Source organism: Pelophylax lessonae, assembly GCF_965119305.1.
Source record: "Pelophylax lessonae genome assembly, chromosome: 1".
Classification (NCBI taxonomy): Eukaryota; Metazoa; Chordata; class Amphibia; order Anura; family Ranidae; genus Pelophylax; species Pelophylax lessonae.
Window position 1 is genome coordinate 455,129,837 of NC_138768.1, and position 25,885 is coordinate 455,155,721.

Sequence of the window (25,885 nt, forward strand, 5' to 3'; positions counted from 1 at the left end):
TGGTACTCATTGGAAATCATGGCGTACGACTTGTCATGTGACTTTGCAGTCCCAAGTCGCAGGACAAGTCGCATAAGTGTGAAAGGGGCCTAACCGTTTTACCCGCTGAATAATTCTGTAATTTTGGACAGGCATTTTTGCAATGCATGCACCTTTTATTAGTAAGGAGGATAACCCCACTCTGATATTTCATGTGTCAGCTGCCTGTTCATTGGAGAGAGGTAAAGATGTAGATTCATTGTTCAATAAAAAGGCTGGAGGCAGACAGGTGATAGAGGACGTCAGAAAGAAAAACCAGGAAGCTAAATCAAATAAACTAGGAAAAATGTATGTCACTTGTCTGATTGCGAAGAGTGCATTAGGTTCTGGTGCGGACTAGAATTACAAATCCTTTGACAAGCAAACAAAAAAAGAATGTGTATATCTGTACTATAGTTCAAGTTGGGAGACTCTTTCTAGTTAATAAAATTTGAATGTATTAGTATATTGTATATGGCAATTATATTCAAGCAGTGTGCAGGGGTTTGCTCATAGCATTTTAATTTAGAATGTATCATGACAGATATTTGTATTGTTAGGGCAGCTCAAAAAATGATTTATTTTTACATGCAAGCATACTCTGCATTTGAGAAAGAACTGATCGCAGCTTATGTCATTGTGGTTCAGATTAGTTACTTTATTTGATGTACTGCTGATTTATTTTTTTTTTTTAACATAGCAGTTTTCTTACTAGAAGAAAAATAATGACATTATTTAGCAGTGCAACCAGAGTCAAGAAAATGACTTACCTTGGACATGTGGCTAAAGTCTGCAAAACTTTCATTACTGTTGAATGCACTGCTTCCAAAGGGGTCCAGAGTTCCAAATGGGTCTACAATACAAGCAGTAGGTTTAATTTTTAAGATGTACAAAAGCTGTACAGCCTTACTTTCCTCATTGCACTCATGTCTCTAACAGACTGCTGATGTGAAGTTATTAGAATAATTCCACCTTGCTGTAAACTTCAATATAAATAAGGCAGTAATAAAGATAGATTAGAAAGGATACACCTTGAGTTGAGGTGAAACAAATGCCCGACACAAAAGAATACATTTATAAAACATCAAACGAAAAGTTAGCATATTTCTGATCTTTATTTAATATACTATGAAACTTTACATTCTGTAACATTGAACAAATCATCCTATGACTGGGATCAAAGACTTAATAAAAGATCCCTCTGGTATTTATTTTTTACCAGAACCTTTAGCCCAAGATCAATTCCAACCAATATCTAGACTGCAAATGGTATCTGGGAAATACTACCACAATGCTAAATCTAAAAAGTCCATTCAGTCTACAATACGGTAAAGTAAGAGATTCACTTTAATGCCCACCTTCCCAAAAGTGCATACTTGCCTATCCTTCACTCCCCCACTATTCAGCAACCAAAAGTAAAGAAACAGTTGGTGATTCTGGGTATGTATGATACTCACTCAACTTTGTCTCATGTGACCACACTGCTATTTGGCTCAGTGCTGACACAAATGGGCAATTAAAGAGTCCTTTCAGTCTGAATGTGACTGATGGCTGTGAAAAAAATCATTTAGTACTGACACATTGATACATCAGATTTATAGCATGTGAGATAGAGCAAAAAGCCTGCAGGGGGAGTGCATACCACACCATTAAAATATAAAAAGCAAAGTATGTATAAGGTCTTTCCAGACCACCAACATACAGACAAAGGAGTGTTGGGTGGTCTAGTACAGAGGTTCGAACACCACTGAGGGTCCACAAGAAAATGTTGGTGATCCCCAGGGGTTCTGCTGCAAATCAACATTGTGGTGGTTGTACACTGCCCAATGTTGTTTCCAGTGTTGTTCTCAATGTGTGCTGACAGTCAGTACTGTCAGTGGGGGGTGCAGAGAGCCGAGCACTGTGTGTATAAGGCCGCGATATGAATGGGGGTGGGGGGGAGGGGCAAGAGATCCGAAGCATTGCGTGTATTGAGCATATAAAATTCATGTTAGTGGTCTGTGATATTCAAAATTGTGAGTTTAGTGGTCCAGGAGGTCTGAAAGGTTGGTGACCAATGGTCTAGTACACTGGGGTTGTAGGAGATTTTGTAGTATGTTCCTGAGTGCTGGCTGGAATGACTCCACTATTTTCATAAATGGGTTGCATACAAAGAAAACTTCCAGCAAGCTAAAATGTTTTGTCAACCAATAATAATTCTTATTGTTGTTTTCAGTTCACAATAACAATTTTTTTGTGAGTAGTGCTGGAGATTTGGATTGTATTAGATAGCTTGAGGAAGACCAGCTTCTGTGCAACAAGTATTCCTGGCATGCTAATTATCCTGTTATAGTTTTTACACATATGAAGGCTCACTAAGAGCAATATGCTTAGGGTGGTCAGACTGCTAAAGCAAGGAAGATTGACTGGCAGGATCACCAAGTATTTTTATGTAAAAGAAGAAATAAAATAGTGTCTTCTAAAGCTTTGCCAGTTTCCAGTGACCTAAAAGGTACAAGCCGCTAACCCTCATGCGCCCTGTACAGTACGATTAGGAAATAAAAACAGGCAACAGTTTCACACACATCATCATTGAATGAAAAACGCATATCTTCAATAAAATTTAGGGATAGCATACACTTTAAACATACAAAAAATAAACATATGAACTACTGCTCCACCAAGGCATGCAGCAGACTCTCTTGGATCAACAACTACTATTAAAGTGGCTGTAAATCTCAGACATCATATTTGAACAAAACATATCCCCCCATAGTGTGTACATGTTTTAAAAGCTTGAAGTGTCATTTCTATCTGCTATTTTGTTCCACTGCTATCAGCATGAATCCCTTTTGACAAGTATATCTGTCACTAAGAGAAAAATGATGAGGGGAGGGATCTCTAGCTGGTTGACAGTCTCAGCTCTGTTCCTGCGTGCTGTGTGAAGGGGGTTGTGTCCCTTCCCACCAATAAACTCTTCTCACTGAGCTCTGCAGAGTGTAACTTCAGCTCTCCACCCCCTTTTTTCAGAACTCTTGGACACCCTTAAGTATTCAGCACATTGAACAGATGAAGAAGAGAAGACTGCAGACAGAAAGGTACAACTTATGTAGGAAGATTTCTTTCATCCCTGTGTATCACCTGAGGCCAGTCGTTTACAACGACTTTAAAGTATCCAACATGTAAAGGGGAAAAATGGATTTTACGGTAAGTCAAAAATCCCATTTTCTCTTTCGTTCATTGACGGACACAGCTCCTTTTCTTCTTGACCATTGGGACGTCCCAAAGCAAAACATCAGTCAAACAGGAGGGGTGGGAACAGCAAGAAAAAGGCTAAACCATAGCCCACCTGAAAAAAACAATACAGCCTCAAAGAGGACCAGGTCCTCTAAACAGCAGCCTGCAAAACCTTGCGGCCAAAAGAAGCATTCACAGATGCCAACACATCCACCTCATAAAACTTTATGAAAGTGTGCACAGACGACCAGGTGGCTGCCTTGCAAACCTGCGTCACTGACGCCTAAAGATGGAAGGCCCAGGAGGCACTAAGCACCCTAGTAGAGTGTGCCTTGACAGGGAAAGGAGGAACCTGACCCTTGATGGAACAGGCCTGAACCATTGTCTCTCTGATCCATTTGAAAATGGTCACAGAGGAAGCGGACAACCCTTTTCGAGGGCCGTCCGTGAGGACAAAGAGAATCTGACTTCCTGAAAGACACCGTAGCTGCCAGATAAACCCTAATTGCTCAGACCACATCCAAGGCATGCAAGGCAATTTCCTTCGGATGTTTAGGCCTGGGACACAGGGAAGGCAACGCAATGTTTTCATTCAAATGAAAAACAGAGACAACCTTTGGAAGGAACGACTGACAGGGGTGAAGAACCACCTTATCCCTGTGAATCACCAGATAAGGTGAACGACAGGATAACGCCGCCAACTCCAACACCCTGTGCACAGAGGTGATAGCCACTAAAAAGGCCACCTACTGGGACAGCGTAAGCAGGGAAATCTACAAATATTTTCAAAGGGAGGCTTCTGTAGAGCTGAAAGCACCAAATTGAGATCCCAAGGCAGCAACAGAGCCTGCCCTCGAGAGACCATATGTCGGACACCCTAAAGAAAGGTACGCACCAGGGAGCACGTAGCCAAAGGTCATTGGAAGAAGACCGCCAAGCCGACACCTGGCCCTTGGTGGTACTCAAGGCCAACTTCTGTTCAATAAATATATAAGAATACAGCGCTATATAAAAATCTTCTTCAAGTATTAAATAAAGTGAAAATGATACAACAAATATCTTCAAAGTACTTATAAGGATGTGGGTAAAGTGCAGTCCACAATTAAAGTGCTATTTATATAAATCAAGTCCAATCCAAAAAATTGCCAAGTAAAGATTGGTTATATAAAGTGCTTGATAGGTGTCTCAGGGAATGTGCTCATAACACCACCACCAATTAGCCACCAGATGGCCTTTCACCTCAATAAAGACATAGAGAAGCGATAAGTCCTCAAACCAGATGAGTCCAGGTATATCCAGGTGAATAGATGCCACTTGCTAAGCTGCTAGTCTCTGGGGCTCAGTTTACAGGAAGGACATAAAAGAAAAGCACAAGATCTAAGTGCTCACTGCAACATAACTCTTTATTTGAAATTAAAATATTTCACTCACATCAAAAAGCACAATCAGGCTTGTGCGAGCCAACACAGGCAGTATACAATGGAGCTGTAAGGAGCCGTACTGTGCAGTCGCCGATCGTCCGTTCAGAGTCAGGCACAGATAGTTCAGCTTCGAAGAAGGAGCCAGAGCAGACTTCTGAAAATTCAGAATCTAGCCAAATTCACAGAGCTCCTATTGAGGTCTCCAGGTTTTCCACCAGAGCAGAGGGAGACTTCGCTCGCAGAAAAAGATTGTCCAATAGGCCAATAACGCGATCCCCGTTAGCGTAGCAAAGCTAGCACTGGGGCTTAACTTTCGTGAAGATCCGAGGAGCAGAGGCGAGACCAAAGGGTAATGCTAAAAACTGATAATGCTCCTCTCCCACAGCAAAGCGAGAAAATGCTGGTGAATGGCACATATTGAAATGTGTACTCACACAAAGCAGTTGAGCGCCTTGAGGTCCAGGATTGGAGGCACTTTGCCTTCCTTCCTGGGCACTGTGAACATGTTTGAATAAAAACCCTGAAAACTTTCCGAAGTCGGACAAATACCCCTTGAAGGAACAGGTCTTGTACCGCCCCAAAACAGGCACTTAAGCGGTCTGGGGACAGGTGCAAGTTGGAAGGAAAAAACCTCGCTGGGGTACAAGAGCGAAACTCGTCTTGTAGCCGGACCGAATTACTTTGTGGACCCACTTGTCTTGCACCAGGGAAGTCCACAGATCCAGAAAGCAGGAAAGACGTCCCCCCACCCCCAATACGGGTGAGGGCGCACCTTCATACAGAAGGAGTCTCGTCCACTTGTCTGGAGAAGCCCGAGCTTGGCTTGCCAGACCAGGATTGTTTGGTTCCTCCTGAAGAGGCCTACCTGAGAGACGAAAAAACTTCTTATGAGCTGAGGAGGAGACTCTACGACGAGGTAGCTTAGTAGCCTGCGGAAGCAAAGTACTCTTCCCCCCTGTGAGACCTTTAATGATGTCATCCAGGGTAGCCCCAAACAAGCGATCCCCTTGGAAAGGAAGATCAGTCAAGGCCTTTTTTTAAGTCCGATCCGCAGACCAGCACTTGAGCCAAAGACACGCCGAAGTACCACCAAAACAGAGAGGCGAGCCATCAGGGGAGCCACATCCAAAGAGACATCACAGATAAACCGCAGCCCCTGGACCAGCTGGTCAGCCAGCTCGGCAAAGGCTTGGGAGAACTGTTTCCACTCCAGGCCACGGCGTAAGAGCTTAGCCCACGTAATCAAAGTTTGCGACACTAATGGGCCATACACACAGGCGTTTAATATGTCCAATGAAGAATGTAAAGTTGCTATAATCTTTTTTGAGTTAGATTAAGAGATAACGGGAATTATTTGTAGAATAGATTCCCATTGCTCAGCAGAGATCTGTCCCAGGAATCCTTCTGTTTACAATGATGAGTAGTATTGATTTCTTTTAAAATGCAAGTGTTAATTTTTTAACTTCTAATAAAGCAGTTTTTACATTTCTTACTACACTATGGAGGTTGCTTCAGTTTATATGTTGTTCTCCTGTTACATGGTGTTGCACTGAGAGAAACAGAACCCATTCCATATACCAGGGAGCAGAAACAGCTCTTACCACTCATACATTGGGGGTCATTGTGTTACCATAAGCAGTTTGGCTGGTTGCTCTGAGAAATACATTTCTAACTGCTGGGTGCCCCTCTGAACACACAGATTTCTCACTCTGATCATTTTGGGACTTGATTTACTTACAGTGTCACTGATTACTGTGTGTACAATTGTTCATTACTGGTTTTGCGCTTATGTTTACATGTATTTATTAGCATATTTATGTTCTTGGATAAATTTTGCACTATTATTTTATTTATATGAATAGCGAAGCACTTTTACATTTAGTATGTTACGCTACATAAAGAGGAAAACCTTGTTCTCTAGATCATAATACTTGGCAAACTGACCGTTATTGCCTAAAGCCTTTTTCAACAACCAAGTTCGCGATATACCATAAACTGACACAATATCAGAAGAACTAAAGTGCAAAAGGTGTTGACATAACTCAAAGCCCACTCACCTGATTCTTTCTTTGGCAGTGTTGAAGAGGAGAAAGGATCTCTGCTCTCAAAAGGATCAGACTGTTGTGGAAGAAATAAATACCATTTAGTTAACTAATACGTTTTTAAACATTTAATTCATGCTTAACTAATAGAGGGGCCGGTATTTCATCAATGGAGTCATTCTACTTACTAAAAGTGGGAATTGCCGTGAGACCTGTTGGTTACCATGGACAGAATTCTGGTTAACACAACAAATGCACTGTCTACACAAGATATAAAAATGATTTTTTTAAAGATATTAAATTCATCTGGTCAGCTTTTTCTAACCTTTAGTGGCAGAGTCATGGAGTGGACACTATTCTTTGTGAAAGGATCAGCAGAAAAAGGATCACTTTTGCTGGGTTTCTGGAAAGGGTCATCAGTAGAGTGAGCATGGAATGGATCACTTTCTTTAAAAGGATCATCGCCAAATGGATCTGAGGAAGAAAGGGTTATTAGCTTTGTGTCAGTGTATTCAACTAATCAAGGTATTTTTTTTAGAATCCAAAATTCGTGGCTCTTTAGAACACTATGATGCACTTACTGCTCTTAAAAGGGTCTGCCCCTTTGAAAGGGTCTGAAATAAAGGGATCTTCTGTCTGGAACGGGTCAGAGTAGAGGTCTTGGTTGTTGTTGCTGCTGTTGAAAAGGTGGGATTTACTTTTAAATGGATCATCCTGCTGAAGAAGATGAAAAAAATGTGAATGAGATCTCAAACTTGAGAAGCATTTGTACCCTTCCTGATTCAAAAACAACAATGTAGCCTTGTCACGTTTCAAATTTCCCTCTTTAAAGGACAATGATTCATTATACTGTTTCCAACTTGATGATAATCTAAAAAGGCACATACATTTTAACTATGATGACTGGAAATAACATCATTTGCTTGAAACTTTGCTTTTTGCATAAAATAAGCTGAACAAATAATCCAGTCTCAAGACAAACCAAATGTATGTTTGAATTTTTAAAGGAAGGAACTAGTCCGCCAGCTAAATTGGCGATCAATGAAATCTGCATATATGAACTTGACTTCATGCAAAATATGTTTATATATAAATCCACACAGACTGAAATACAGTTTCTTTCACAGAGCTGTACTATAGATTACTCCTTTGCACACCAACTCCCAATAGTAATGTGTCTTGGTATTTTATCTTTTATATGCAAATATTGTATTAGTATCTTTTTTCTTACTTATATAAATGGTTGCAATGCTTTGAATACATTTGTACTATTTGAATGGGATATTGCTTACATTTCATCTATATGTAATATATGCAAAAATGTATACTAGTTGCATATACAGTGAATATAAAAAGTCCACACACCCCTGTTAAAATGTCAGTTTCTGTGATGTAAAAAATGAGACAAAGAAAAATCATTTCAGAACTTTTTCCACCTTTAATGTGACCTATAAACTGTACAATTCAACTAAAATAATGTGGTTGCGTAAGTGTGCACACCCTCTTATAACTGGGGATGTAGATGTGTTCAGAATTAAGCAATCACATTCAAACTAATGTTAAAAAGGAGTCCGTACACACCTGCCATCATTTAAAGTGCCTCTGATTAACCCCAAATTAAGTTCAGCTGTTCTAGTAGGTCTTTTCTGACATTTTCTTAGTCGCATCCTACAGCAAAAGCCATGGTCCACAGAGAGCTTTCAAAGTATCAGAGGGATCTCATTGTTAAAAGGTATCAGTCAAGAGAAGGGTACAAAAGAATTTCCAAGGCATTAGATATACTATGGAACACAGTGAAGACAGGCATCATCAAGTGGACAAAATATGACAACAGTAACATTACCAAGAACTGGACGTCCCTCCAAAATTTATGAAAAGACGAGAAGAAAACTGGTCAAGGAGGCTGCCAAGAGGCCTACAGCAACATTAAAGGAGCTGCAGGAATATCTGGCAAGTACTGGCTGTGTGGTACATGTGACAACAATCTCTCGTATTCTTCATGTCTGGGCTATGGGGTAGAGTGGCAAGACAGAAGCCCTTTCTTAAAAAGAAAAACATCCAAGCCTGGCTAAATTTTGCTCAAACACATCTGAAGTCCCCCAAAAGCATGTGGGAAAATGTGTTATGGTCTGATGAAACCAAGGCTGGACTTTTTGGCCATAATTCCAAAAGATATGTTTGGTGTAAAAACAAAACTGCACATCACCAAAAGAACACCATACCCACAGTGAAGCATGGTGGTGGCAGCATCATGCTTTGGCGTTGTTTTTCTTCAGCTGAAACAGGGGCCTTAGTCAAGGTAGAGGGAATTCTGAACCGTTTCAAATACCAGTTAATATTGGCACAAAACCTTCAGGCTTCTGCTAGAAAGTTGAACATGAAGATGAACTTCATCTTTCAGCATGACAATGACCCAAAGAAGAAGATTAAAGTTTTGGAATGGCCCAGCCAGAGCCCAGACCTGAATCGGATTGAAAATCTGTGATGTGATTTAAAGAGGGCTGTGCACAGGAGATGCCCTCGCAATCTGACAGATTTGGAGTGTTTTTGCAAAGAAGAGTGGGCAAAGATTACCAAGTCAAGATGTGCCATGCTGATAGACTCATAGCCAAAAAGGAAAGTGCTTCAACAAATTATAAGTTTAAGGGTGTGCAGTGCAACCATATTATTTTAGTTTTTTATTTTTACTTCCCTCCACCTAAAAGATTTCAGTTTGTTGTTCAACTGAGTTGTACAGTTTATAGGTCACACTAATGGTGGAAAAAGTTCTGAAATTATTTATTTTTATCTAATTTTTGTTACATTACAGAAACCTGACATTTTAACAGGGGTATGTATACTTTTATATCCAATATACTGTATATGGATGTGTGAATACCTACAGTTGTGCTCATAAGTTTACATATCCTGGCAGAATTTATAATTTCTTGGCCATTTTTCAGAGAATATGAATGATAAACAAAAAAAAATTCTTTCACTCGTTAGTGTTTGGCTGAAGCGATTTATTATCAATCAACTGTGTTTACTCTTTTTAAATAATAACAAAAACTACTGAATATTGGACAAGAAATCATAAATTCTGCCAGGGTATGTCAACTTATGAGCACAACTGCATATGCAATTATTTACTGCTGTTGTCAGAAAGCTACCATGTAAAATGTCTTTGTACTGAAAATAATAATTAAGAATCTGCATGCATATGCATGCATTTCATACAAGCAGAGTAAAATTCTTGCAGAAGTATTATGCCTAAGGTCTCATTCTCACTGGCACTGTCAAACCTGCATTTATTGGACATTTTTTAAATGCATGTCATTATTTTTCAATTATGCCAATGACGCTGAGTGTTTACCTGTGTTTAGAGAAAATAGACATCTGTGCATCCTGCCTCCGATTAGACACGCTAAATACATGTAAACGCATGTAAATCGTGGCTAAACCGGTTTAAAAGCAGGAAAATCTAAATGTAGGAAAAAATGTATATGGGAAGTATAAAAGTGGTTTATATTTCCCTGATAACCTCTAATGCATTTAAAAAGCTAAACACAGGAGTGGCAGTGTGAATGAGGCCAAAGCCATTTAAACTGAAGCTTTGAGGCAATGTGGATAAGGTAAAAGTCTTTGTAACAGAATATGCCAAATAACTGCATAAAGTTCCAAGTTATGCAAGTATAGTACCCTTACCCATGACCATTTTAAGATTAAAAGATGATTTTTATCAAAATCTAAATAGGTAGAGAATTGCTAAGCACCAAAAAGTATCAACTAGAACTCAAGAAAAACAAACTACTCAGCCTATGAGAAAACCATTACAAAATGTTGGTTACCAGGAACAACCCTCTTTAGGGCCTTAACCAGTGCTGTTTCTCACCGCTGATGTAGAAAGGTCCAGCCTCTCTCGGGAAGAGAATGTGTCAGCATCTGCAAGATTATTCAGACTGCCCCCATGATCTCCATTGAGAGCGTTGCTATATTGCTCAATGCTTTTGTTCATTTCTTCCTGACTCTCCTGAAGCTGTGATAACTTACTTCGGGCCTGAATTAAAGAGAAGCAGCTTTACAGGTTAATTTGTGTATTAATACTTCAAAAGAAATAAAGTAAATGCTACTACATTAAACCCACTCTGAGAAAAAGGTTTAAGAAAATGTACGTTTCCTACTGTGAGCAGTAGTCAAATTGCTCCACAGCCCAAAATCCAAGGCACAGGTAGCAGTCCAAACACAACGCTGTGTGAAAGCAGTGGTCTCTCTGCAGTGATTCAACAGCTCTCCACTGAATCACGACCTCCAATCTGCAAGGAGAATGAGCTCTGCTGATCGCAGAGCTCTAGCATTGACTCAGTGGGGTGCATGCTGGACGTCTGCCGAGGGATTACTGCTCTCACACTGAGCTTAGTGATCAAACTCTGCTGCCTGTTTTTGGAATTTTTGGCTGGTGCTAGGGATCAATTTGACTGCACTACTAATTACAGTTCAAGTTTTACCTTTAAATTTTTGCACACTGTTGAATGTATCTATCCTTTTTAGGCTTTCATAAAAAAAGAAAACTCTGGCCTGTTAGACATGTCTCACACACACTCTATTCCAGCCCTCAAAAATTCCACTCGCCTACTAGCATTTTGCGAGTGGAATTTTGAGGATGGCGAGCTGTGCCTGCCGCCGCAGCCATTAACAGCAGCTGGCGATTACTTTCACTTTCTTTTTTAGAAAAGGATGGGCTCTAGGAGCAGAGCACTGCGTCCTGAGCCCACCCATTGTGTGACAATAGCGAATGAGTATTCGCTATTGTCACAGGGATCCTCCTCCTGATCCTCCTACTGGCCAATCAGGAGGCAGGTGTTTCCTGATTGGCCAAAAGGCGAACGATTGTAACTGGCCGAGGAGGAGGACTCAGGAGACACGGAGGACGCACAGGATTGATGAGAAGCCGCCTGCTGCAGGTAAGTGCACGCTGTGATAATCGCTCTGCAATTAAGGGGACGTGCTGTGTGATGATCGCTCTGCAATTAAGGGGACATGCTGTGTGATGATCGCTCTGCAATTAAGGGGACATGCTGTGTGATGATCGCTCTGCAATTAAGGGGACATGCTGTGATGATCGCTCTGCAATTAAGGGGACATGCTGTGATGATCGCTCTGCAATTAAGGGGTCATGCTGTGATGATCGCTCTGCAATTAAGGGGACATGCTGTGATGATCGCTCTGCAATTAAGGGGACATGCTGTGTGATGATCGCTCTGCAATTAAGGAGACATGCTGTGATGATCGCTCTGCAATTAAGGAGACATGCTGTGATGATCGCTCTGCAATTAAGGGGACATGCTGTGAGCACTCTGCAATGAAAGGGGTCATGCTGTGGGCGCTCTGCAATGAAAGGGGTCATGCTGTGGGCACTGTGCAATGAAAGGGGACATGCTGTGATGATCGCTCTGCAATGAAAGGGGTCATGCTGTGGGCACTCTGCAATGTAAGGGGACATGCTGTGGGCGCTCTGCAATTTAAGGGGACATGCTGTGGGCGTTCTGCAATTTAAGGGGTCATGCTGTGAGCGCTCTGCAATTTAAGGGGACATGCTGCGATCGCTCTGCAATGAAAGGGGACATGCTGCGATCGCTCTGCAATGAAAGGGGACATGCTGTGGGCGCTCTGCAATGAAAGGGGACATGCTGTGATCGCTCTGCAATGAAAGGGGACATGCTGTGGGCGCTCTGCAATGAAAGTGGACATGCTGTGGGCGCTCTGCAATGAAAGGGGACATGCTGTGATCGCTCTGCAATGAAAGGGGACATGCTATGGGCGCTCTGCAATGAAAGGGGACATGCTGTGGGCGCTCTGCAATGTAAGGGGACATGCTGTGAGCGCTCTGCAATTTAGGGGACATGCTGCGAGCGCTCTGCAATTTAAGGGGACATGCTGTAGGCACTCTGCAATTTAAGGGGACATGCTGTGGGCGCTCTGCAATTTAAGGGGACATGCTGTGGGCGCTCTGCAATGTAAGGGGACATGCTGTGGGTGCTCTGCAATGTAAGGGGACATGCTGTGGGCGCTCTGCAATGTAAGGGGACATGCTGTGGGCGCTCTGCAATGTAAGGGGACATGCTGTGGGCGCTCTGCAATGTAGAGGGCGTGTTTAGGGGCGGAGCAGGGTGGGGTTTGGGTGGGGTAACAAGTGGCGAGTAACTCTTAAGGCCTGGCTAGTAGCTCATGACTTGAAATTTTGAGCCCTGCTCTATTCCATTAAACAAGAATACAAGAGCCACTTTGTATTTTACAGCAGACATCAAACTTTTGATAAACACAGGATATCCTGCCAACAATGTGAAATACACAAAAATAATAAACATGGCTAATCTTGATGGCAGTCCCTTTTAAAAAAACAAAAAAAAACATGTGTTCACTTCAACACTTTAAAGCTGAACTCTAGGTATGGTCTTTATTGCTTACTTACATTGGACCAATGTAAGTATGCATATCTCATACTTGAGGGTCCACTGGGGAAGCTGATAATTACTATAGTGGTCGGTACTACTACAATGAAAGTAGCAATCTTCTTGGTCCTGTGCAGAGCATCTTTCCTGCTGCACAATGACCACAGGGGGTCTCTGACTCACCACTGCCACCCTCACAGAACGCTTTGTACTTTATCAATGAATACAAGGCTTTCTCTAATTGGATGAAGTGGACATCATGACATCATTGCCCCTTCTCTTCACCTTGTCCAACCAGAGAACTGCCTTGAATTCATTGAAAAAAAATGCATGGTGTTCTATGAATGGGGGCAGTGCCAGGCAAGCAGCTTCCCCTCTGCACAATGACCACAGGTGGGGCTAGAGAGGAAGCTGCTGAAAAAGAAACTAGAATATAGAGGACATCACTGCATGCATTACTTTTTTCCTTGCAGCACAGTGAAAGGCGATCCACTGTCCTGTACCGCTCGGTGCCCACTGAAGTTTATGAAATGTTTCTGTGACATTTCAATAAATTTTGTTGAAAAAAAAAAACCGAACAGCTGCGTTGGTGGCTGATGTGAACATACGCTTACTTTGTGTTAAGTTGGACCAATATTACTATATAATAAAGATCATACCTGGAGTTCAGCTTTATTACTGGCATTTACATTTTTTGACAAATACAGCAAGAAAGGCAAAAAGTGCATTGTATTATGTGTTGTATCAAAAATATAAGATGAGGAGGATGAAAACCAGACAAACCACATCCTTAAAGACACATAGTGACTTCAAAGGTTAAAAACAACAGATACTCTCTGAATAACCTAAGTAAATATAAACGTGCAGGTGGCATTTGCGCCTGGGAAGACAGAAGTGTCTGAAGACACTCCTGAACTGCATGTAAAAGGAAACTTTATACACTGCTCAAAAAAATTAAAGGAACACTTTTTAATTAGAGTATAGCATCAAGTCAATTTGACTCCTGGGATATTGATTTGGTTAGTTAATTAGCGAGGGGGTCATTAATTAGTTGCAGCTGCTTTGGGGTCAATGAAATTAACAACAGGTACACTAGATGGGCAACAATGAGACAACCCCCCAAAACAGGAATGGTTTTACAGGTGGAGGCCACTGAATTTTTTTTTCCCTACTCATCTTTTCTGACTGGTTTTCACTAGTTTTGCATTCGGTTAGGGTCAGTGTCACTACTGGTAGCATGAGGCAATACCTGGACCCTATAGAGCAGGGATATTGAATTAAAATTCATGAAGGTCCAGTCAGTAAAATTTTCTTCCAGCCGAGGTCCGAATCATATGTTTGGCTCTCTGTGGCAATGGGCAAACGTGGCACATCTTTACGACCGTCACATCGCATACTACCATAGTACCATGCAGCTTGGCATGGCGCAATAAATTAAAAAAAAAAAAAAAAAAAAAGGTCAGGAACGTATTTTCTGCGTTTCTGCTTATAAGGCAGCCCATTTATTTCATTTTGTTACGCAACAATGTGAACCTAGTCTCAGATCCTTCACATTACTATCTTTTTTATTACATCAGTGTTCTCAGTCCCCCTGAACATCATCCCCTCTTGACATTACAGTCCTCACCCCCCCTTCACATTCTTGTCTGCAGCCCCCCTTTATATCAACCCCTGCTTTAAATTGCTGGTTCCCAGCCCCTTTCATTTCACACCCACCCTTCACATTCCTGTCCTTGCCCCCTTCTTTATAGTACATTGCAGTCCCCAGCCCCCCTTTACACTCCTGTCCTCACTCCCTTTATAGCACCCCCCTTCACATTCCTGTCCTCGCCCCCTTTATAGCACCCCCCTTCACATTCCTGTCCTAGCCCCCTTTATAGCACCCCCCTTCACATTCCTGTCCTCGCCCCCTTTATAGCACCCCCCTTCACATTCCTGTCCTAGCCCCCTTTATAGCACCCCCCTTCACATTCCTGTCCTAGCCCCCTTTATAGCACCCCCCTTCACATTCCTGTCCTCGCCCCCTTTATAGCACCCCTCTTCACATAACTGGTCGCACCCTCTTTATAGTACCCCCTTTACATAACTGTCACCCTTTTTATAGCACCCCCTTCACATAACTGTCCTCACCCTCTTTATAGAACCCCCCTTCACATAACTGTCCCCATCCTCTTTTTAGCACCCTCCTTCACATAACTGTCCTCACCCTCTTTATAACACCCCCCCCTTCACATAACTGTCCCCACCCCCTTTTTAGCACCCTACTTCGCATAACTGTCCCCATCCCCTTTATAGCACCCCCCTTCACATAACCGTCACCCTCTTTATAGCACCCTCCTTCACATAACTGTCATAACTCCCATTATAGAGTCCTCCCTCACATAACTATCCTCACCCCCTTTATAGAGTCCTCCCTCACATAACTATCCTCACCCTCTTTATAGAACCCCCCTTCACATAACTGTCCTCATCCCCTTTATAGCACCCTCCCTCACATAACTATCCTCACCCCCTTTATAGCACCCTCCTTCACATAACTGTCCTCTCCCATTTTAATCGCACCCCCCCTTAACATTCCCGTCCTCACTCCCTTCATAGCACCCCCCCCCCCCAACATTCCTGTGCTCACCCCCTTTTTTTAGAACCCTTCTTCACACCGCAGTCTCTAGCCCCCCTTCACCTTTCTGTCATCACCCTCTTTGTAGAGCCCCATTCCCCTTAAAATCACTCCCTTTACGTTTCTGCCCTGCCCCTTGATATAACCCCTCTTTCCCCCTTTGCATTAGCAGTGCCTTCTTCCCTGTCCTACCTTACACAGGGCAAAGCAGCTGACATCAGAAGTGCAGCAAAGGGATAGATGGAGGGTGGGACTTGCCCCAGTTAACTTATTGGTTGCTAGAATACATGGTGGTTCTAGCAATTATTCAATTAACTGGGCCAGCCCCCGCCCTCCGTGCATCGCTGTGCTACTCCTCCGATGTCCGCTCTATAAAAACAACAGAGCTAACGGGCAGCGGCGGCAGAGGGAAAAAAAAGAGGATCCTAAATGGCATGACCGTGGCGGGGCCGGACGGAACATTGACTCAATCTGGACTTGGCCCGCGGTCTGCCATTTAGTGATGCCTGCTATAGAGGTTGCACAGGCAGTCCAACTCCTCCAGGATGGCGCATTAATACGTGCCATTGCCAGAAGGTTTGCGGTGTCTCCCAGCACAGTTTCAGGAGCATGGAGGATATTCCAGGAGACAGGCAATTACTGTAGGAGAGCTGGATGGGTCCGTAGAAGGTCCTTAACCCATCAGGAGGACTGGTATCTGTTCCGTTGTGTGTGGAGGAACAGGATGAACACTGCCAGAGCCCTACAAAATGACCTCCAGCAGGCCACTGGTGTGAATGTCTCTGACCAAAAAATCAGAAACAGATTTCATGTGGGTGGCCTGAGGGCCCAACTTCCTCTAGTAAGCCCTGTGCTAACTGCCCAGCACCGTGGAGCTCGATTGGCACTTGCCATTGAACGCCAGAATTGGCAGGTCCACCAATGGCACCCTGTGCTTTTCACAGATGAGAACAGGTTCACCCTGAGCACATGTAACAGACGTGAAAGGGTTTAGAGAAGCTGTGGAGAACCTTATGCTGCCTGTAACATTGTTCAGCACGACTGGTTTGGTGGTGGCCTGGGGAGGCATATCCATGGAGGGACACACAGACCTCTACAGGCTGGACAATGGCACCCTGACAGCCATTAGGAATCGGGATGAAATCCTTGGACTCATTGTCAAACCCCTACGCTGGTGCAGTGAGTCCTGGGTTCCTCCTAGTGCACAACAATGCCCGGCCTTATGTGGCGAGAGTAAGCAGGCAGTTCATGGAGAAAGAAGTAATTGTTACCAATGAATGGCCCCCACGCTCGTCTGCCCTAAATCGAATAGAACACCTCTGGGACATTATGTTTCAGTCCATCCGACACTGCAAGGTTGCACCTCAGTCTGTTTAGGAGCTCAGTGATGCCCTGATCCAGATCTGGGAGGAAATACCCCAGGACACCATCCGTCATCTCATTAGGAGCATGCCCCAACATTGTCAGACATGCATACAAGCACATGGGGGCCCCCCCAAAACTACTGAGTACCATTTTGAGTTGCTGCAATGAAATTTCAGCAAAATGGACTAGCCTGCTGCATCATTTTTTCACTTTGATTTTCGGGGTGTCTTTGAGTTCAGCCCTCTGTAGGTTGATAATTTTCATTTCCATCAAATGATGTGGCATCCTTTTGTTCCTAACAGATGATAGCGATGATATTTTTCCCCATTTGAGATCGGATATGTTTTCAAAATGTTCCTTTAATTTTTTTTGAGCAGTGTTTTAAATTGCCAATCACCTTCTGTAAATGCTAATTGCCTGGCTGTCATGATGATAATCCAAAAATCATGAAATAATCCTTTAAAGAAGTCTTTCTTAAAGCAGAGTTCCACCCTCAAAATTAACTTTTCCCTGTCCGCTTGCTCTAAATTACCTGAAAAACAATTGGATAATTAATTTTTTTTTGATTCACATACCTTGTTTTTAAAGAAAATATACTTACCTTCCTTCCTCTTCCTCTCTCTGCGGACACGGCCGCCGACATCACTTCCTCCTTGTATTGACTCCTGGGAGATGAGCGTCATCGATCCCAGGAATCAATGCGCCTGCACCGGCCCTGCTCGTCACTTCTGATGCAGGTGCGTTATTCCCTGCTGAACAGCTTCTGGGCATGCCCAGAAGCTGTGCAGAGATGACGCGCCTGCACCGGAAATGATGAGCAGGGCCGGTGCAGTGCATTCTGGGACTCTGATGTCACCGAAGAGGATGCTCCGGCTTCAGCTGCCCACACCTGAGATGGCAGCGCTGGACAAGACATTTTCAAGGTAAGTATTTCTTCTAAAAGGTAAGTGAAACAGGGGACAGTTCAGAGGCTATCGTTGCTTAAATGCACTAGCCCTGACAGCCCCGGGGGGTATTTTTATCTAAAAAAAATGTTTCAGGGTGGAACTCCGCTTTAACCCACTGGGATCTATTCTTTACATGCAGCCCAGCCATAAAGAATAGAGGCAGTTCACCATAAAGAATAGTGGCAGTTCAAGCTACACGTTAAAGTTTATGAGTACTGCATTATTTTCTAGGACTAAAGCAAAGACTGCACTGACACGTAGGTCTAAAACCTTAGTCATTATAGAAACTGGATAATGGCATAATTCATACAAACTTACAGTGTCTCACAAAAGTGAGTACACCCCTCACATTTTTGTAAATATTTTATTATATTTTTTCATGTGACAACACTAAAGAAATGACACTTTGCTACAATGTAAAGTAGTGAGTGTACAGCTTGTATAACAGTGTAAATTTGCTGCCCCCTCAAAATAACTCAGCACACAGCCATTAATGTCTAAACCGTTGACAACAAAATTGAGTACACCCCTAAGTGAAATGTCCAAATTGGGCCCTTGTGACTTGTTAGTGATACAAGGTCTCATGTGTGAATGGGGAGCAGGTGTGTTAAATTTGGTATTATTGCTCTCACTCTCTCATACTGGTCACTGGACATTCAACATGGCACCTCATGGCAAAGAACTCTCTGAGGATCTGGAAAAAAAAAAAGAATAGTTGCTCTACATAAAGATGGCTTAGGCTATAAGAAGATTTCCAAGACCCTGAAATGAGCTGCAGTATGGTGGCCAAGACCATACACTGGTTTAACAGGACAGGTTCCACTCAGAACAGGCCTTGCCATGGTCGACCAAAGAAGTTGAGTGCACGTGCTTAGCGTCATATCCAGAGGTTGTCTTTGGGAAATAGATATGAGTGCTGCCAGCATTGCGGTGGGGTGGGAGGGTCAGCCTGTCAGTACTCAGACCATAAGCCGCACACTGCATCAAATTGGTCTGCATGCCTGTCATCCCAGAAGGAAGCCTCTTCTAAAGATGATGCACAAGAAAGACCGCAAACAATTTGCTGAAGACAAGCAGTCTAAGGACATGGATTACTAGAACCATGTCCTGTTGTCTGATGAGACCAAGATAAACTTATTTGTCAAGCATGTGTGGTGACAACCAGGTGAGGAGTACAAAGACAAGTGTGTCTTGCCTACAGTCAAGCATGGTGGTGGGAGTGTCATGGTCTGGGGCTGCATGAGTGCTGCTAGTACTGGGGAGCTACAGTTCATTGAGGGAATCATGAATGCCAACATAGTTACATAGTAGTTGAGGTTGAATAAAGACAATAGTCCATCCAGTTCAACCTGTGTAGGTGTGTGTGGCCATAATCATCTCTCATACCACTTAATGTTCTGATCCTTGAGATGTATGTCCAAGAGTCTTTTGTATGTCACATGTACTGTGACATACTGAAGCAGAGCATGATCCACTCCCTTCAGGGACTGGGCCACAGGGTAGTATTCCAACATGATAACGACCCCAAAACACCTCCAAGACAACCACTGCCTTGCTAGTGAAGCGGAGAATAAAGGTGACGGACTGGCCAAGCACGTCTCCAGACCTAAACCCTATTGAGCATCTGCGGGGCATCCTCAAAAGGAAGGTGGAGGAGCGCAAGATCTTTAAAATTACCAGCTTCATGATGTGGTCATGGAGGAGTGCAAGAGTACTCCAGTGGCAACCTGTGAAGCTCTGGTGAACTCCATGCCCAGTAGGGTTAAGGCAGTGCTGGAAAATAATGGTTGCCACACAACATATTGACACTTTGGGCCCAATTTGGACATTTCCACTTAGGGGTGTACTCACTTTTGTTGTCAGCGGTTTAGACATTAATGGCTGTGTGTTGAGTTATTTTGAGGGGACAGCAAATTTAATTTAATCTGCTTATTTTCTGCCTTCCCTTGTTCATTCTTTTTCCCCTCATCAACAGGTTAATGATTTTTTTTAAATAAAAAATGTTGTGTCATGCATTATCTTAGACCCAGAGACCTCATTACTGGACCTCTGTGCTACTTCAGAGCTGCATCAAGAAAGCTCAGGTAAGTATACCTCAAGTTGAGATATGTAACCACAAGTGTACAAATGGTACCTGGTTGATTTCCTCTTGTGTGGATTTTAATGACTTAATAATGGTCTCCAGTTGAACTTTGCCAGCCTGGATACTCTGCTCCAGTTGAGTTTCTTCCTGCTGTAATCGGTTGAGTTCTGATTTGGCTCTATTAAGCTCCTCCTCTTGTGCCTGCACATCTGACTCCTGGGACTGAATCTGTACCTTTAGAGAAGAAATCTACAAGACAGAAGCAGTTATTAGCTACAATTCCTTCCAAAAAATATATAACAAAAATTCATACTATGATTATTTTGTCATAATTTTCCAATGCATGGGTTATGATTTAACAAACTTGCTGTGCTTAGCTGTATCTACCTATACAGTACATCCAGAAACTATATCTTTTAGATCTACAGCCGCTACTGGCACCCAACTTCCTGGAGAGTTTCTCATTCTGTCCCCCTTTAGCTCAGATGAACTAAGAATTTCTAATCGTGCTCACTTGACCTCATACAATTAAAAAAAACAAAACACTGCTTTAGCCAAAGTTGCCCCCAAAGCCATGAGAAGTGGACAATTCCAGCACAACTTTGGATTTGTACATGCTCCCACTACCATCTACTTGCTATTACAGAGAGGACATGTTCTAATTACTTTAGTGACCGCTTTCAATCATTAAAGGGATGGTCTAATCTGGTCAAACTAGAAAAAAAAGCATTTTTTTCATCTTTTTCTATAGATTGCAAATAAAACAATATCGTAAAAAAAAAAAAAAAAAGCCCTATTTGTATTAAAAAAAAAAAAGCAATGTACATATTACTTGTGTAACAAATGCAAATTCTATTTACATATATCTTGGGCATCGTGACTAACAGTATTCATTTATTAAACTGATAACCGTAAACTAAGCATCTAAAATAGTCTACACATACCTTTAAATATCTTTCCATAATGTAGGAATAATTGTAAAAAAATGGTCAAACTCTGACTTTAGGAACTTGTTAGGGGTTTCACTTCTAACTTGAACACATGACTAACTTTGACCTTTTAATGCCAGATTTACAGAAACAGGAATGATTTACTGAGTGCACTCATGTCTGCACTGACCATTTATGATATTTATAGAACATGTGGATATTTAAGCTATAACAAGGCCAGACCTTACAATCTGAACTTTCAGTATAGAAAGTTATTCTGAAACAGAATAAAAACAAACTGTTGTATGACATATTATGAGATACTACTGTTGTCACTACATATCCCTATCATGACAGCTGTAGTGACACAATTATGGGTTTCTGAAAAATCCTTTGAACCGGAAAAGCGTAATACGGGTGGTGGACTTCCTTCAAAGCATATGTTTCACCCATATTTCTGAAGCCACCACTTGCCACTTCTATCTCTTTTTCAAACGATATAGGGGTGAATGGGAAACTAAACTCAAAAATAAACAAGGGGGAACTGGTCACACATTGTACATATCCAATGCAGAATAAGAGCATGGTCTCTCTTTATTTAAGCACAGAACTTGTTGCACAATACTGTAACCAATTTTTGAGGTGCTGTGGTAGCGAAAACCACCAGTCTAGTGCATTAACTCATCCAGTCGGACGTGGATCAATGTACCTTAAGATAAATCAGAAAAATTAAATTTGGAAGTATGGATAAAAGCCATACAAAAGAAGGTACCTGCAAGATCCAAGTAATATGACTAGAAAAATGACTTTATTAGATAGAGTATGATTAATAAAAAAAAGTAACACCACATGAGCTAAAAACACTACCTCCACCAAACACCATATAAAAATGACAAGGCTGTAACAATAAAGCATGTGAGGTTACTTTTTTCATTAATCTTACTCTAATAAAGTTATTTTTCTATTCATAATACTTGGATCTTACAGGTACCTTCTTTTGTATGCCTTTTATCCATACTTTCCAATTACATTTTTCTACTTTTATTTAACACTGGAAATAACGGAATTTTTGTAAAATCTTACCTGTAAAATTCCTTTCTCTGAGTCCTCCGACAGTCGCCGCCTCTCCATATTCGTCACAATGGGGTTATTGACCTTTGCTCCGTAGGAGTAGCTAGGCAACAGAATATGTCAATATTAAAGCTTTTAGCATATCCCACCCCCAGGGGGTGGTCCCCTCAGTCAATACCCTCCTGCTTCCTGTATCCATACCTCAGTTTCAGTAGAATAGCAGTAGAGTACATAAACAAACCCCAAAAGAGGGGCGGGGGCGGCGACTGTCGGAGGACTCAGAGAAAGGAATTTTACAGGTAAGATTTTACAAAAATTCAGTTTTCTCTTACGTCCTCCGACAGTCGCCGCCTCTCCATATTCGTCACAATGGGGACGTCCCAAAGCAGTGCATACATGAGGGGTGGGAAACTCAGCCGCGCCTAAGGCAACGCCTTAAACTCAGTTATGATATAACCCTGTAAGTACTCACTATTTATGCTATACACTATGTGAACTGTATTAGTCACTTTGTATCATGCAAGAATCTTTATAAATATTGGTTTTTCTTACACGTCCACATTCTTATACCACCAGAGTACCGCTTGAACTTTCCCTGAAGAAGGAGCAAGTATCTTTAGCTCTGAAACATGTCGGGTCATGTTCGAGCACTATGAGTTATGTCCTCTCTGTTTGTTTCTTGCTTGCACATTGTTCTTAATTTTTGATTTGTATTTGTATTTAAATAAAAAACTTCTTCATTTATACTATTTATCTATTTTTCCAATCTTTTGTGCCTGAAAAGTCCCAACTTAGGGGAACCTTAAATTTTCGCATAAGGCAACGCCGGACCCACATCAGAGAAAGGAACCTTACCAAAGCAAGGAAACCAGCTGGGCAGCATGAAAAAACTTTGCTCAACAGGAGCAACAACCCAGGAAGAACAAATAACCCAGGGATAAAAACATCCCAAACAGCCAAGGGCCCAAAAACAAGGGACCCTAAGAACATTGCGGCCAAAGGAAGCATCTGCCGATGCTTGAACATCTACTTTGTAGAACTTTGAGAAGGTGTGAACGGACGACCAAGTCGCCGCCTTACACACCTGGGCCACCGAGGCCCGATGATGACAGGCCCAAGACGCACTCAGCGATCTGGTAGAGTGCGCCTTCACAGGCATAGGGGGAACTTTTCCCTTCAAAGCATATGCCTGCTCAATAGTCTGTCTGATCCATTTGGCGATGGTAGAAGCCGACGCCACCATGCCCTTCCGAGGCCCCTCTGGAAGGACAAATAGAGAATCCGTCTTGCGAAAGGATTTTGTCGATGACAGGTAAACCCTGATCGTCCGAACAACATCCAAGGAGTGTAAATCCACCTCCTTTGGATGTTTAGGCTTTGCGCAAAGCGAAGGCAAGACAATGTCCTCATTGAGGTGAAATTTCCGAGATCCTCTTCAGAAGAAAAGAAGGGTTAGGTCGCAAGACCACCTTATCCAAGTGAATCACCAAATACGGAGACCTGCAGGACAAAGCTGCCAGCTCCGACACTCTGCGAGCCGAAGTGATCGTCACCAAAAAAGCGACCTTCTTGGACAACATGGACAACGAGATCTCCCTGATCTTTTCAAAAGGAGCATGTTGCAACACGGACAGAACAAGGTTCAAGTCCCATGGAGGCAAAGGCTCCCTCCTAGGAGGAACCAAATGTCGCACCCCTTGAACAAAGGCGCTAACCAAAGAGTTAGACGCCACAGGGCGTTGAAAAAGAACGGCCAGCGCAGAAATCTGACCCTTAATCGTGGCCAACGCCAAACGCTGGTCCACACCCGTTTGAAGGAAAGACAACACTCTAGACACCGAGTATGAGCGCGGGGAAAACCCCCTGGACTCACACCAGGCAAAATAGGCCTTCCAAGTACGGTAGTAAACCTTCCCCGAAGAGGTCTTTCTAGAGTTGATCAAAGTGTGAATGACCTCAGGGGAGAGGCCCCTATCCCTCAGGACCTCGGTTTCAACAGCCAGGCCGTCAAAGCCAGCGACTGTAAAGCAGGATGGAATATCGGTCCTTGAGACAGAAGATCTTCTCGAAGAGGCAGACGCCATGGAGCGTGGACCGCCAGATTCACGAGGTCTGCGTACCAAGACCGGCGAGGCCAGTCTGGCGCCACCAGAATCACCGTGAGCGGTTCCGAGGACAACCTGCGAAGGAACCTGGATAGCAGCTGAATCGGTGGGAAAGCATACATCAGGCGATACTGATGCCACGGAGCCACTAACGTGTTCGACGCGTCTGCCCGAGGATCGCGCGTCCTTGCCACGAACCTTCCCACCTTGTTGTTCAGACGAGACGCGAACAGGTCCACATCCGGAAGACCCCACTTCGCGCACAACATCTGGAAGACATCCGGGTGGAGTGACCATTCCCCCTGGTCCAGGGACTGGCGACTCACATAATCCTGCCAGTTCTCCACCCCCGGAATGTGAACCGCTGTTATCGCCGGGACGTGCGTCTCGGCCCAAGACAGAATGTCGGCCACCTCCTGAGCCGCCCGGGTACTCCTGGTGCCCCCTTGGTGGTTGATGTAGGCCACCGCTGTGGCACTGTCCGTCTGCACCCGAACCGGACGGCCCTGAAGCCTGTCCGTCCAACGTCGAAGGCAGAGATTTATCACCCGCAATTCCAGAATGTTGATCGGAAGGGAGGATTCCCCCTCCGACCAAGTACCCTGGGCGGACAGAACGCCCAGAACACCACCCCAGCCCGACAGGCTGGCATCCGTGGTGATCACCGTCCACGAAAGAGGACGAAAAGACTTGCCCCCCGACACCGCCGGGGACTGTAGCCACCACAGAAGATCCCTTCTGGTGCGAGGACTCAACGAGATCTGAAGATCCAGAGATTGCGGTCGCCCGTCCCACCTGGACAGGACCTCCGCTTGGAGACCCCTCGTGTGAAACTGGGAGAAGGGAATCGCCTCGAAGGCCGAGACCATCAATCCCAGACACCTCATACATGTCCGGAGGGACGAGCACGGAACGTCCCTGAGGGACCTTACTTCTTCCTGAAGTGTCCTGACCTTGTCTTCCGGCAGGAAGACCTTCGCCTGAACAGAGTCCAGAATCATTCCCAGGTAGGGAAGACGAACCGACGGACACAGCGTCGATTTTGGAAAGTTTATCGTCCAACCAAACTCCTGTAGAGTTTGCATCGTGACTGACAGGTCTCTTACCAGACCCTGACTGGTCGCAGACCGAACCAGAATGTCGTCCAGATACCCCAGGATCGAGATGCCCTGGGCTCTCAATAAGGCCAGAACCAGTGCAAGCACCTTGGTGAACAGCCGCGGAGCTGAAGCGAGACCAAAAGGCAGCGCCACGAATTGGTAATGATCCTCCGCAATGGCGAATCGAAGGTACCTCTGGTGCATTGAAGGTATGCATCCTTCAAGTCGATGAAGGCCATGAATTCTCCCGGAACTAGAGCAGCCACCACCGAGCGCAGGGATTCCATGCGGAACTTGCGAACCCGCACAAAGCGGTTCAGAGCTTTTAAGTCCAGAATCGGACGTACCTTGCCCTCCTTTCTGGGCACAGTGAACAGATTGGAATAAAACCCCCGAAATCTGTCCCGATGAGGCACCGGAACCACCACTCCCTGAGCCCGCAGGTCCCGCACTGCCAGGTGCAGATCCCGCAAACGCACCAGAGACAGTTGAAGATTTGAGGGAAAAAATCTGCTTGCCGGCCGAGAGAGAAACTCGATCTTG

At 43.6% G+C, this 25,885-nt stretch overlaps 1 protein-coding gene across 4 annotated transcripts in view; it reads right to left on the reverse strand.

Annotated features, from left to right (window-relative positions):
- EPS15L1 (epidermal growth factor receptor pathway substrate 15 like 1) overlaps positions 1-25,885 on the reverse strand; it is a 354,413-nt gene that overhangs the window by 101,689 nt on the left and 226,839 nt on the right. For 2 of the 4 annotated variants that reach the window (XM_082248118.1, XM_082248120.1), the window contains 7 exons: positions 20,189-20,386; positions 10,569-10,733; positions 7,279-7,411; positions 7,023-7,171; positions 6,886-6,909; positions 6,713-6,773; positions 789-871 (listed from right to left, as the gene is read on the reverse strand). In XM_082248118.1, coding sequence (XP_082104244.1) covers positions 789-871; positions 6,713-6,773; positions 6,886-6,909; positions 7,023-7,171; positions 7,279-7,411; positions 10,569-10,733; positions 20,189-20,386 — 813 coding nt within the window. The remainder of the gene's footprint in view (positions 1-788; positions 872-6,712; positions 6,774-6,885; positions 6,910-7,022; positions 7,172-7,278; positions 7,412-10,568; positions 10,734-20,188; positions 20,387-25,885) is intronic. The other 2 variants (XM_082248119.1, XM_082248121.1) reach the window with 1 other exon arrangement.